This window comes from Leucopleurus acutus, assembly GCF_964270905.1.
Source record: "Leucopleurus acutus genome assembly, chromosome: 3".
Taxonomy (NCBI): Eukaryota; Metazoa; Chordata; class Mammalia; order Artiodactyla; family Delphinidae; genus Leucopleurus; species Leucopleurus acutus.
Genome location: NC_139145.1, coordinates 12,027,639 through 12,041,112, shown reverse-complemented (window position 1 = coordinate 12,041,112; position 13,474 = coordinate 12,027,639). Strand labels below are relative to the sequence as shown.

The following is a 13,474-nucleotide window of genomic DNA, read 5'->3' as shown; positions in this document are numbered from 1 at the left end:
CTGCAGGGCCGGAGGCAGCTGCATTTGCTGTGAGGCACTGCTGGAGGGAGGGGACAGAGGGAGGTTGCATCCCTGAGGGCTGGTACCACCCCCTCAGAGGCTGGACCTCTCCCTAGAGCAAGGGCAGCAGCCCCTCCGCCGTCCAGGGCCCCCAGCCTGGCCCTGGGGTGGCGCACGTGGGAGGGTTGGGCATGGGCTGCCCAGGTGTGCTGAGATTAAAATTGCCTTGTGGTTTCTCCCTGCTCCGCTGGGTCCTGCCAGAGCTCAGAAGTAAGTCTCTTCCTGGGGGTTAGTGCATGTGGGCACTGTGGGTGGTAGCTGAACTGCCCTCCAGGCCCTGCTGCCCCCTGCATGCCAGGAGGGAAGGGGCTGCAAGGGGGCTAACCTCCAACTTGCCCCTCACCCCCCACTGCATATCCCACAAGGTGACTCTGGGTGGGGTGGGTGCATGGAGGAACCCTGACCCCACTGCAGCCTCTGCACAACCCCACCTTCCCACCTGTCCCACAGGCTCCGGAGTGTGAAGATTGAGCAAGGGAAGCTGAATGACCAGACCAACACGCTCGCAGACCTGGCCAAGGTGAGCAGGGCAGGGTGAGGTGGGGCAGCCCCCTGGTCCAGAAGGAGTTGGTTAGGCCCTCAGAGGAGGATGAGGGATGTTCAGTTAAGGATAAGGCCCAGCTCCTGCCAGGGAGGGAGGGAGGGACAGGGCTGGTGCCCATAGTATAGACAGGTGACCCAGGCAAGTGATGCAGGGCAGGCAGGGACCAGCCACCAGGGAATAAGAGCCCTGTCTGCAGGGGTCCACTGTGACCAGAGGCTCCAGTTGTTAGAGTGATGCCAGAAATCTACATCTGTGTGTAAAATCTTTACTTTTTAACATTGGCGGCTGTTTTATCAGCCTTTTTTTTTTTTTTTAATTTCTTGGCCACGCCATGCGGCATGTGGGATCTTAGTTCCCTGACCAGGGTTCGAACACACGTCCCCTGCAGTGGAAGTGTGGAGTCTTAACCACTGGACCACCAGGGAAGTCCCAATTTTTGTCAGCCTTTTTTTTTGGGGGGGGGCATCTATTTTATATTTTTAATTAATAGCTAATAAAAAGTTTTAATAAGAATATGTAATAAGTGGGCTAAATTGGTGAAGTGGTACTTTCGTATTTAGAAATGTCATCTACATACAAGCTCTAAAATCTAAGAAAAAAACAAATTTCTTTTGCTAGGGTTATAAATTCAAATTATAGCATCAGGAGAAAGCTTATTTGTATAGCAATTAAACATCTTTCAGGAAATTAAAGTTGATTGCAAGAGCTCTGTAAGATCGGTGTGTGTTATAAATGAATCTATTTGTTGGTTCTAATGTCAGGTCCCATCCCGTTTCCCGCTTTTTATTCATCCATTAGAAGATATGTCAACTGACTCAACTTCAGTTGGGCAAGCTCTTAGAATATTTGTCACACTCTTCTGAACTCCCTTTTGCCCTTTCATAAATAGTTCATGTGTGAACTTTGCAAATTGGCTCCAATGCAATTTAATTAAATACTAATGGGGGACTTCCCTGGAGGTACAGTGGTTAGGACTCTGCAGGGGACAGGGGTTCAATCCCTGGTTGGGGAACTGAGATCCCTCATGCTGCACAGAGTGGCCAAAAAATAAAAAAAATAATAATAATTTAATACTAACCCACATAAACTTAATTTGAAAGGGAACATTACAGAGGAAAAAACATATTCTAGAACCCTGAAGAAATAATTCAATCGGTAGTAGAAAGAACATAATCCTAAGAGCATGTAGAAATCCTTGGCCAACTAATTTGATGTCATATGAGATTACAGCTCCAAATACATATCAAATGCCTTTGAAAAATTCAGGTACTAGATATTATAGTTTGGATTATCCATATCACACTTCCTTCATTAGTACAGATGATTAAAATGTGAATTTATAAAAGTTAGTTAAACCTTATAATTACAGCAGTATACTCCTCTCAAAATACATTTAATGAAGGCTTCCAAATAAGCCTTTCACTGGATTGGATTATAGGGTTTCTAATTTTTTTTTAATTTAACGAGGTTAAAATGTTTTCCAGTATTAAATTTTAATGCTTTCCAAGGTTGCTGATTTAATTTGTATCTCTCCAACAAAAACAAAATGTATATTCTAATAAAAGTTTAAACCTCAGAGAGGGCCCAAAAAGAACCATCCAAGGGCTGGATGCCTCCAGATGTTACTCTCTGGCTCCGGGGGACTGTGTGACCCCTTGAAGCGGGCTGGGGTGAGGGTCTGCAGCCCTACGGGGGTGGGGTGGGGGGAAGCGGGCAGAGGCATTTGTTCATCCTTGGATGGGGTTGGCCTACCAGTAACAGGAAAGGGTGGAAGGCAGGGCTCAGGTAAAGGCTTTCGGACCGGAAGGGAGAGGCTGCAAGTACAGTGCGGAAAGAAGGAGCTGTGGGGTGGATGACCTGTCTCCCTCCCACAGATCGAGAGGTTGGGGTGGGGTAGGGTGTGGCACAGCCCCTTCAGCCCTCGCATCTGAGGCCCAGGACGGGCGGTGAGCTGCGGTCTGTCTGGGCGTCTAGACTGCGCGGAGCTGGGCTGAGACTCGGAACGGTGATCTAGCGCCACCTGGTGGTTACAGCGGCATTTGCAACTAGGGCTGTTCTGCGTGTCCCGCCTACCCACTGCAACTCCCGGGCCCATCTGGACTGTGGCAGAACCAGCCCCTGCTTGCTGGGTTGTGGGGAGCAGTCGAGGTGGCAGGGATGCCCCACGACCTGCTGTAATGTAATTGTTGTGGCTGTCGTGTTGCCCGGTCTGTGATAGGGTCAGATTCTTGGGGTGGTCACCTCTCCCCCCAGACTTCTATCCCCTCCCCAGTCGAATGTGGAAAGCAGGGGATAGTTCACAACCGAGCCTCCTCCCCCTCGACCGTGTCCCCAGCCTGGAGCAACACCAGTCCAGAATCACCCAAGACCACCCTCTGGCTTTACAGGCGATGCAGCTAGTTCATCCCCTCACGGCAACTCTGGTCCCATCCGCTGGGCCCCAAGACCTCCCTTGACCTTCCCCTGGTCTGCTGGCTCCGAGCCTGGCACTCAAGACCTGTGTCTCCGCTCCCCTCGCCTATCCTCCCACCGCTCCCTGGGGCCCAGCAAGATGCCTTTGGCTGGTTTGGGGGTGTGCTCACAGTTGCTCCTCACTTGGGCCGCCACCCAACTGGGGCTGGCCTGCCATCTCTCTGCAACCACCCCTCCCTCTCTCTCACCTGGCCTCTCCTCTCTCCCACCCTCCCTGTCTCTGACAGACCCAGAATGTCATGTACAACCTCATGTCCGAGCTGCACGCCCAGCACGAGGAGCTTGAGGCCCGCCTGGCTGCCCTTGAAAGCCGCCTGGATGCATTGGGCGTCTCCCTGCAGGCCCTGCCGGGCCTCATCGCCCAAGCCATACGCCCGCCTCCACCACCCCTGCCTCCCCGGCCTGGCTCCGGCCCACTGGACCAGGTGGCTCGGAGTCCCCCACACCGGCGGCCACCCACGGCCCCTTCAGACTGCGGGTGACGGCTCTGCCTGCCACCAGACTCCTCAATCTTGGCCATCGTGTGGCCGCCACCTCCACGCCAGCCAAGAAGCCCTGTACAGTGGCGCCTCTTGGAGTTCAAGGAGCTGAAACCGAGTTGGGCTGATTGGACTGGGGCCCGCCAGACTGTCCGGGCAGAGGGCAGGGCCATACAGCAGGCAAGGGCAGGGGCGGGCCACCACTGGCTTCCTCCCTGATTGGAGCTGGGAGAGCCTGGAGCTTCCTCTGGTCCTCTGCCACCCTCAACCCCCGGCTCTCCCCAGGCTCCCGGTGGGTGCGGAGCAGCCAGGAGAGGGGTCCTTGCCAGTTCCAAATAAAGCAGGACCCACCCACTTGCTGCCTGTTGTGCGTGGCTGGGGGACACTCATAATCACAACATGGGGAGTAGATACCCGGCCCTGGGGTTCCAGACCAGATGTGGGGGTCAAGGTGAGCCCATCCCCATCCCCATCCTAGGCAGGTTGTCTCCCGGGCCTGAACTCAATCAGAGACACCTCCCTGAGGACATCTGCGCTGGTCCCACCTGACACCGATTGAGGGACGCTGCAGAGAGCATGGCCCAGCCCTGGCCTACAGGAGGCAGCAGAGAGTCAGGACTTCCAGCTGGTTTTGCTGGAGCACCCACTAGGGGCCAGCAGAGCTGTGGGTCAGGGTCCAGTGGGGGAAGTGACATGGGTGAGGAGGGCCATTCAGTCTTCGGCAGACATGGATTGAGCACCTGCTGTATGCAGGCAATGTAATGTAAATTATGACACTGACTCTTCACCAGAACCTGACCAGGGTAGGATGGGGAGACTCAGAGGAGTCAAGCCACCTGCCTGGGGCTACAGAGTGAGGAGGGAGGGGTGAGCCAGGATTTAAACTCAGGGGTCCATAGGCCAAAGGGAAGAATGGACTTGGTGGAGGGCACTCCATGGGGAGGGGAGTGGTGTGATCCTGGCGTTTGAGGGGCCCCTCTGGGGCAGGATGGAGGGGAAGGTTCTAGACATAAGTAGAATCAAAGGGTCCCTCCAGGCCTTGGGCTCGGAGTGCTGGAGTCAGGTGGGGGAGGCAGGCAGATGCTGGGCCCTGGGTGGAGAGGGAGGCTAATCTTGGTCCAGCTGAGAGCCCAGGCTCTGGCAGCCTCCGATAAGGCCATGGGCCACCTGGCTGGAAGTGATAGGTGGGGCACAAGAGCAAGAAGGGTCTGGGGAGGTGTCAGTGGGCTGTGGTCAGATGTGAGTTCGAGTCCTGACTCTGACACCGGTGGATGCCTCTAGGCGGTGGCTGCCCTTCTGGGGGCCTCAGTTTCCTCTTCTGTAAGATTGGATGCCGAAAATAGGGCACAGTGTTCACCCTTGGGAGCACCCAGTCTGACGGAGGAGGCATAGTAAACACACAGCGGTCACAAACACAGCGACCAGAGCCGTAAAGAAATAAGTCCAGAGCATGACTCTGGTGACATTCGGGCGTGGGTGGGTGGAGAGCAGATCTGGGGAAGGGCGTTCCTAGCAGCGACAGCCAGTGCAAAGGCTAAGAAGCAAGACCCGAGCTTGGTGTGTTTGCGGAACAACCAGATGGAGGCTGGGGCGGCGCCTGGTCCAAAGGTGCCGTGTAGGAGACGAATGAGTCCACAACACAGAGCCCGGTGGCTGCCTCCGCTCCGCGCCAGCCACAGCCGCCCCCGCCCGCCTCTGACTCAAAAAAACAGGGCCCGCCCCGCCCTGGGGTAGCAAAGTCAGCCGCACGGACACGCGGGCGGCACGTCCCCGGAGGCCCGAGCGCGTCACGGGGGCCGACGCGGAGGACCAGGAAGTCCGCCAACTACGCGCCGGCCGGGTACGGCGGCGCCCGCACAAAGTTCGCAGAAGCAAGAGAACGATCGGGGGGCGCCCGGTGCGGCGAAGACCAACACTGAGACCAGGGAGGTCTGCAGACGCGCCCCAGCTGTGCGCCTGGTCGCCGGGTGCCCGGCGGGCCCGCGCCGGGTGCTGCAGCCCAGCCGTGCGCCCCGGCCCGAGCCATGCGCCCGGGGGGCGTGCGCAGCTTCGCGCTGGAGCTGGCGCGGGACCCGTGCGGCGCGTACCGCGGCGGGGAGCGCCTGTGCGGCCGGGTGCTGCTGGAGGCAGCGTCACCGCTGCGGGTGACAGCTCTCGAGGTGGCGGCGCACGGCGGGGCGGTCACCCACTGGCTCGAGGGCCGAAGCGTGGGTGTAAATGCGGTGTCCAGCGACTACGCGGCCGCCGAGACATACCTGCGGCGGCGGCAGCTGCTGCTCCTAGGTGAGCCGCTCATCCCCCCCACCCCGAGCCAGGATCCCCCGGGACCCTCTACCCAGGTCTGGGCGCCCCTCTCCAAAGCCAGCCTTTCGACTTAGAGGCTGTGTGGTCGGGTGACCTTTCTCAAGATGTGGAGACCTCCTCCTCAGGTTGTGGACCCTCCTACAGGGTGGGACACCCACCTACCTACCCCCCTCCAAAACCCTCTTTTCCAGGAACTCCTCCTAGGGTCTGGGTGCGCCCCCCCGCCTCCAGAGCCGGGACGCCCTCGACCTAGAGGCTATGCTGTGGGGAGACCCCCCATATGGAGTCTGGGGGAATCCCTTGGTGGAACTGGGAGTTCCTCCTCTCTGGACCCTAGGATGCCACGTTAGCCCCAGGCCTGGTGTCTCTGATTCCCAGAGAAGGCACTGTCTCACGCCCTGCCAGTGCCCCTTACCAGTTTTTACAGGAAGGGTTGTTCGCTGGGTTGGGGGTTCTGGTGGTGTTTGCAGGTGAGTGGGTGGGACTGCATCCCAGGCAGGGAGAAGACTTGGGGTGGGGTCACATCAGGCTGGGAGTCTTAGGTGTTGGGCATGTCCCTACCTTGCTCTGAACCTCAGTCCCCCACCCTCAGGCCATACAGCCAGTCGGGAGCAGAACAGGGCCAACAGAAAGAGTAAGTCTGTGCCCCAGCACTGTGCTATGTGGCTGAGGAGGGTGTTGGCCTCTCTGGGCTGCCCTGGCCACCTCCTCTTGGGGAAGGCAGACCTCACCATACCCATCTGCAAGATGGGCGGAAGCAGGAAGCAGCTCGAACCTGGCTCCCCACCCGCAGCCCCCTTTTTTTCCATCAGTGCACACACTAGATGCTTTGCCTACAGGCTTGCAAACTTGTCCCAACGGCCCCCAGGTGTGGGGACTCTTGCCTGAGCAGCTGTGGAAACCGAGGCATAGCCGGCAAGGGGTGAGGCAGGAAGGGGCCCTGTAGTCACTTCCCTTTCCCTGCGACTCGAGGGAAATTGGGGCTGGTCTCACCCTACAGTCCTCCTGGTCCCACTCACTGGTAGCTTCCTTAAGATACTGGAGGGGTGAAGCTTGTGGAGTTGCTGTGTGACCTCTAGTGAGGCCCTGCCCCTCTCTGGGCCTCTGGGGACCCATCTGTGAAGCGGACTGAGGGCACTGGCTCAGAATGAGCCTTCCTGGGACTACCCTGGCCGTCCAGTGGTTAAGACTCTGGGCTTCCACTGCAGGGGGCGCGGGTTCCATCCCTGGTTGGGGAACTAAGATCCCTCGAGCTGAGTGTGGTGTGGCCAAAAAAAAAAACAAAACAAAAAACCCAAAAGAAAGAGCCTTCCCATCCCCCCAGGGTCACTCCATTCCCCACCTCCTCCTGGGCTTATAGCCTCTTGACCTCTTTCTAGGCTCTATTTGGCCCTGGGAGAAGGTCCCGGCCCCTTATTTCATCCCCAGAGCCCCCTCCTCCGGGTACCCCCCCACCAGGGTGATCACTGAGTGGACAGCCTCTACCCCTCTCTTCCGGCCTGCCCTTACCCCTATCACTGATTGGTTGTGTCCGTTTATGGCCGCCGGCCCGCTGGGTGTGCCTTGGCCTCAGGGGGTCCCGGTGTGGCCTGAGCCAGACTCAAAGGGGATGGCCAAACTAGGGGGTGGGTTCAAGCAGCAGTGCATCCCTCTGTCACCAGAGGGCGCAGGCGCTCCGCAAATCGCGATCAGTCTGCTCCCAACTAGGAAACCGCGTATGTGGTTCTTCTCCGAGGAGACTGAGGTCCAGAGACGGGTTACCGCCCCAAAGGCACACCGCAGCCTTGAATCAGGGGATTCCGTGAGCTTCCCCGGTACTCGGCTCTGTCTGTGAGGGGAAGAGCTAGGCCTAGAGGACAAGTAGGAGTTTGCGGAGGCGGAGGAGGGAGGGCAGGTGCTGAAAGTTTGGAAAGGAACGTCGGGGCCAGAGCGCTGAGGCGCAGCCGAGTGGCAGTGTGTCAGGAGCGGGCTGATGACTCGGGAGAGAGGCTCTGGGAGGGGTCGAGTAGGGGCTACACCGTGATTCATGCACAACCCTCTGAGGTCGGGAATGATTTTCTTCTGGCTCTACAAACGTGGAAACTCGGGTTCCAAGTGGTTGTCACTAGCCCGGGTCAGCCAGCTGAGCGGGTTTCAAATCAGAGGAGGGGGTAGTAGGCGCCCGAGTGGAGGGAGGCCCCATCCACTTCTTCCTCCCTCCCCCATTGCACAGAGCGGGGGAGACTGAGGCCCGAGGTGGTTAGTCCTAGGCTTTCAGGGCCTCGATTGGGGCCTGGCTGTTAACACACCCCTCCAGATCGGGCTGGACGTGCATCGAGTCACGTCTGCAATTGGCGGCCGGTTGATAATTAAACCGACGGCAGTATGATCTTGCTGGGTGACCTCAGGCCCGAGTCCTCCAGGCCTCAGTTCTTCCTCTTGGCCCCCGGAGTCTGAGAGATACTTGCTCTGTCCCGCAGTGCTTCAGCCTCACACCAGGGTCCACTAGGGTAGAGGGCAGCGGGTCGCGAGCCGGGGCGTTTGTTATTTTGCTCCACGCGTGGGCGGGGCCACGCCTTTCGCCGCGCCATTGGTGTATTCCTCTCCGGGGGCGGGACCTGCGTCTCGCTCCGCCCCTCCCTGCCGTATAAATGCGGCGCCGGCGCAGGCAGTGAGGAGTTTCTGGCTCGATCAGCGAGTGCGCCTGCGCGCGCTTGGTGGGTTTGCGTTCTCAGGCTGCAGCGTCCGCATCTCGCGCCTCCGCGTCGCGGGTTCGAAGCCAGGGACCGCGCGCCGCGAGTTCGTATCCCAGCCGCGATGCTGTTCGACAAGGTGAAGGCCTTCGTGGTGCAACTGGATGGTGCGAACGCAGGCGCCGAGCCCGTGTTCAGCGGCGGCCAGGCGGTGGCCGGCCGGGTGCTGCTGGAGCTGGCGGGCCCGGCGCGCGTGGGTGCCCTGAAGCTGCGCGCGCGGGGTCGCGCCCACGTACACTGGACCGAGTCGCGCAGCGCGGGCTCGAGCACCGCGTACACGCAGAGCTACAGCGAGCGCGTGGAGGTTGTGAGCCACCATGCCACACTACTCGCGCCAGGTACCACCTGGGGACCCCTGCACGGCGCGTGCTGCGCGCTCCGGGAGCCCCTCACAGCCACTGAGCCTCCCCTTCTTGCTCCTACCTGCAGACACCGGAGGGATCACAACGCTGCCTCCTGGACGCCATGAGTTTCCATTCAGCTTCCAGCTGCCACCGTAAGTCAAATGGGGTGGAGGATTGCAGGGGAGTCCCTAAGTCTGCAGCCCCTTCCAGGTTTGGGACTCCACTGCTCGGTATCTGGGGACCCCCGAGCCGCAAGATTGTCTCCCGGGGGGGGGAGTGCCCAGGAGTGCCTCGTGTCTCTCATCCCCGTAAGTCTTTGGGAATCTCCCACCCGGGAGTCTGTGGATCTCACCCACTGAAGCCCCTTCCCTCCACCCCCAGGACGCTAGTGACTTCATTTGAAGGCAAACACGGCAGTGTCCGATACTGCATCAAAGCCACCCTGCACCGGCCCTGGGTCCCTGCCCGCCGGGCAAGGAAGGTGTTTACTGTTATCGAGCCTGTGGACATCAACACACCAGCTCTGCTGGTGAGTTGCTGCCCTTGGGGAAGGTAGGATGGGAGCATCACAGGCAGGGTCCTGGCTATTTGGTGACTGGCTCCTCACTCCCTTCTCAAAGTGGGGGTCACAGCTGAGCCCTGGCAGGGAGGGAGGCAGTGGGGGAGGTAGGCATGGGAATGCCTGTGGAGTCCAGTGGAGCCAGGTGCAAGTCCCAGGAGCACCAGTTGGCTGTGTGTTTCTGGCTGAGTGTCTCACCTTCTCTGAGCCTCCTGTGCCTCCTCCATGAAACGGGACTCAGTCAGAGCTTGCAATAATAATGGCTTACTAAGCGCTCATTACGCACTAAGTGCTTGGCTTGTTCACTTCGTTTTCAGTTTAACGAGATGAGTCATATTCCTGGATCCATTTTACAAATAGTTTCTAGATTGTTAAAAGGAAACCAGGATACTAGGCCCTGCCCCAAATCCTCCTTCAGCTGAGGGTGGTTTAGAGGCTTCGGGGGGTCTGTGGTTGGCACGATGGGATGCGTTTCATGTCCTTTCCCTCCACCCCACCAGGCCCCTCAAGCGGGAGCTCGGGAGAAGATCGCCCGATCCTGGTACAGTAACCGTGGCCTTGTCTCTCTCTCAGCCAAGATCGACCGCAAGGGCTACACACCAGGTAGCAGGTGGGAGGGGCTGGATTGGGAAGAAGGTCCGTGTCAGGGTTGCAGGTGGGGAAACTGAGGCCCTGCTGTCCCACCCTACAGGTGAAGTGATCCCCGTCTTTGCCGAGATCGACAACGGCTCCACGCGCCCCGTGCTGCCACGGGCGGCCGTGGTCCAGACACAGACCTTCATGGCGCGAGGTGCCCGCAAACAGAAACGAGCAGTGGTGGCCAGTCTCTCAGGGGAGCCTGTGGGCCCTGGGCGGCGGGCACTGTGGCAGGGCCGGGCGCTGCGGATCCCTCCTGTGGGTCCTTCTATTCTGCACTGCCGCGTGCTACATGTGGACTACACCCTCAAGGTAGAGTATCCTCGGGGGCTGGGGTGGCTGCGTCTGCTCTGTCCTCCAGGCTGGGGTTCCCCCCGCCCCCCACCAAGACCTCCTGCCATAGAAGGAGGGTGTGGCCGGGGCTGCCTGGGCACCCTCTCTCATGGCTCCTTCCTCCAGGTCTGCGTGGACATCCCGGGCTCATCCAAGCTGCTCCTGGAGCTGCCGCTGGTCATCGGCACCATTCCTCTGCATCCTTTCGGCAGCCGCTCGTCCAGCGTGGGCAGCTATGCCAGCTTCCTGCTGGACTGGGGACTGGGCGTCCTGCCAGAGCGACCTGAAGGTGAGCTCTTCATCCTGCTGTGAGGGGCATGGGTGGGCAGAGAGGCAGGTGCCCGGCTGACTCTCCCTCCCCCAGCCTCGATGCCCCCTTCTGTAAAAGTGCTCAGTAACAGTCATGTTGGGAGTATGAATTCCCCCAGGATCCCAATCCAAGGGCACACAGCTCAGCAGCCCCGGAACTGGCACAAGCCAGCTCCCAGCCATTGTCCCCAATTCTGGGGCTGCCCGCCTCCTCTACCAGCCTCACCACCCTGTCTCTCGATTCCAGCACCTCCCGAGTACTCGGATGTGGTGGCCGATGAGGAGGTGGCGGCCGTGGAGCAGAGCCCCTTCCGACTACTGCAGGACCCTGACATGGGTGCTGAAGGCCCCTTCTTTGCCTACATCCAGGAGTTCCGCTACCGCCCGCCACCCCTGTACTCCGAGGTGAGCTTGGGGGATTCAAGAAGCCCCTGTGGCTCTCCAGGCCCTGAGAGCCAAGATGAGTTTTAAGTAATGATGGAACTCCTATACATCCCCATACAGGTGCAAGGGCCTGAACCCGCCTTGCACCTTAGTCTGTTCCTGGGTGTCACCCCCGGGCCAAGTGTGGGAGTGGAGATGAGGAGGGTGGGGAGGGGTGTTTCTGAGCCTCCAGGGCCTCCTGAGACTTGATGGGATCGTTTCCTCCCCCCGCCCCCGCAGGAGGATCCAAACCCACCCTCAGAGGCCGTGAGGCCCCGCTGCATGACCTGCTGAGTGGCAAGTGGACACTTCAAGGGATGAGGTTGTACACATGCTTCCATCAGCGTGGACATGAGTGAGGAGTGGCTGGGTCAAGAACAGACCAGCCTGACTGCACTGAAGTTGGGGAAACCGAGTCTCAGAATGGGGCAGGGCCATTCCAGCATCACACAGAGCAGAGGAAGAGCCAGTCTGGAGTCTGACATCTCTGGACTGGTTCTCATAAGGTATCAAATGCCCACCATAAGATCTGAGAGACTGTTCAACCTGTCTTTGCCAGCCTGTGGTCCCCCAGAAGCCTCCAGTCTGGGAGAGACAGAGCCAGACATAAATACTTCCAGGCCCACAGGACCAGAGGAAGGGACCAAGAGCTGGGAGAGTCCAAAGGGGGAGCAGGAAGGCTTCCTGGAGGAAAGAGCATTTTAGCTGAGGCTTTGGTGCATGAATAAGAGCTCAGAGGGCAGGCAAGCAAGGGGAAGGAAAAGTCGAAGAAGGTCAGAGCCGAGTGATGTGTGGAGACCGCGCCCTTCATCTTAGAACTGGGGCTCAGAGAGCAAGTGCCTCTGTCGAGGCCACACTGCAAGGTCCGGCAGGCGAGAGGGCCCAGGAATGAGGCATTCAGGGAAGCAGGTTATCAGAGCTGTGTGGGGCAACAGGGCAACAAGGGCAGCGACTCCAGCCTTTGAAACCTTTGAAAGCCAGAGATTCCTGGCCCAGGCTAGGCTTCCTGGGGGCCCCTCCACACACTCCAGGACGTGAGAGCTGTCTGGGTATTGTATGGCCCGAGAAACCCAGGTTCGGAGTGGGACAGACAAGACCAGCTCCATCACTTGCAAAATGAAGATGTGGGGCCCCTTGTTCAAGAATTCAGAATTTCAAGACGGGGACAGCAGAGCATTAAACCAGGCTGCGGGGACAGAGGTCAGCCTGGGGTGACACAGCAGGGCCAGTGTGCTTCTTCTGGGCACCCCCTGTGTCCTGGAGGGACAAAACATAATGGGGCAGCTGGACAAGCCCCCAAGTGCAGAGTCCCAGCCCAGGCTGAGGCAGGACCCTCGCCTGGGACTCTGCATTTCCGTTAAGCCTTAAATCGTTCTCTTTTGTACAATTATTTTTTAAAAATAAAAGCACGGAGGAAGAGACTGTGCTTAGTGGTTTGTTGCCCTCAGGTGCCAAGGAACCTGGGGTGGCCTCGTCCACCATCTTGAGTCTGGATCTCAGATGGAATTCCAGGCTGAGGAGGGTTGAGGGGCCCATTGTCCAGAAGGTGAAGGTGAGACCCAGGGACACATAGGGAGACAGCTCGGGCTGGCGCCGGATGCTTTCACCTCGTGCAGTAGCAGAGGCTGGGACCGTGGACGGTAGAGGGCAGGCAGAGGCCTCATCTGTCCCCACAGAATGGAGATGAGGGGGCAGAGGGGTGCCAAAGGCAGGAGGAGCCTGCCTATCTATGCAGTCTGGGCTGGTTTTGCTTTTACTGTGGTTCAATTCATACACCATTGGAAACTGTACAATTCCTTGGCATCCCTTTCCAGTGTTGGGCCACCATCACCTCTAGCTAGTTCTAGAACATTGTCATCAGCTGCTAAGGAGATCCTGTCCCCATGAGCAGGCCCTATTCCCCCTCCCTTAGCGCCAGGCAGCCACTAATCGGCTTTCTGTCTCTGGATTTGCCTGTTCTGGACATTTCGTGTAGATGGCATCGCAGGATACGCGGCCTTTTGCGTCTGGCTTCTTTCGCTTAGCATATTTGAAGGTTCAGCCCCTTTTGTTGCAGCATGACGCAGTGCTTCAGTCCTTTTTATGGCCAAATAGTATTCCATTGTGTAGACGAACGACATTTTATTTATCCACTCACACCCTGTTGATGGACATTTGGGTCGTTTCCACCTCCTAGTGGTTGTGGCTCACGCTGCTGTGGTCGTGCTTGTACGAGGGTTGGTTTGAATACTCACAGCACTTTAAGGCAGCCCTAGCGGTGTGGAGGTTGTCATTTTTCT

The 13,474-nt window shown here is 58.5% G+C and overlaps 2 protein-coding genes across 3 annotated transcripts in view; both read left to right on the top strand.

The window, feature by feature from the left end:
* KCNN1 (potassium calcium-activated channel subfamily N member 1) overlaps positions 1–3,558 on the top strand; it is a gene marked incomplete at its 3' end in the record, with an annotated part of 29,644 nt that extends 26,086 nt beyond the window's left edge. Inside the window, exons 8-9 of the mRNA XM_082835328.1 lie at positions 511–580; positions 3,304–3,558. Of these exons, the coding sequence (XP_082691454.1) occupies positions 511–580; positions 3,304–3,558 (325 nt within the window). The remainder of the gene's footprint in view (positions 1–510; positions 581–3,303) is intronic.
* Positions 3,559–5,579: 2,021 nt separating this feature from the next.
* ARRDC2 (arrestin domain containing 2) lies at positions 5,580–12,602 on the top strand (the record flags this gene model as incomplete). 2 transcript variants are annotated; one of them, XM_082835173.1, is made up of 9 exons in its annotated part: positions 5,580–5,838; positions 8,639–8,929; positions 9,021–9,087; positions 9,317–9,464; positions 9,995–10,097; positions 10,186–10,442; positions 10,590–10,752; positions 11,020–11,177; positions 11,436–12,602. In XM_082835173.1, the coding sequence occupies 9 exons, from the start codon at positions 5,580–5,582 to the stop codon at positions 11,487–11,489; spliced, it is 1,500 nt and encodes a 499-aa protein (XP_082691299.1). In that variant the 3' UTR covers positions 11,490–12,602. The 2 variants fall into 2 exon arrangements, with proteins under 2 accessions (XP_082691299.1, XP_082691300.1); XM_082835174.1 differs by lacking the exon at positions 8,639–8,929.
* Positions 12,603–13,474: the final 872 nt, after the last annotated feature.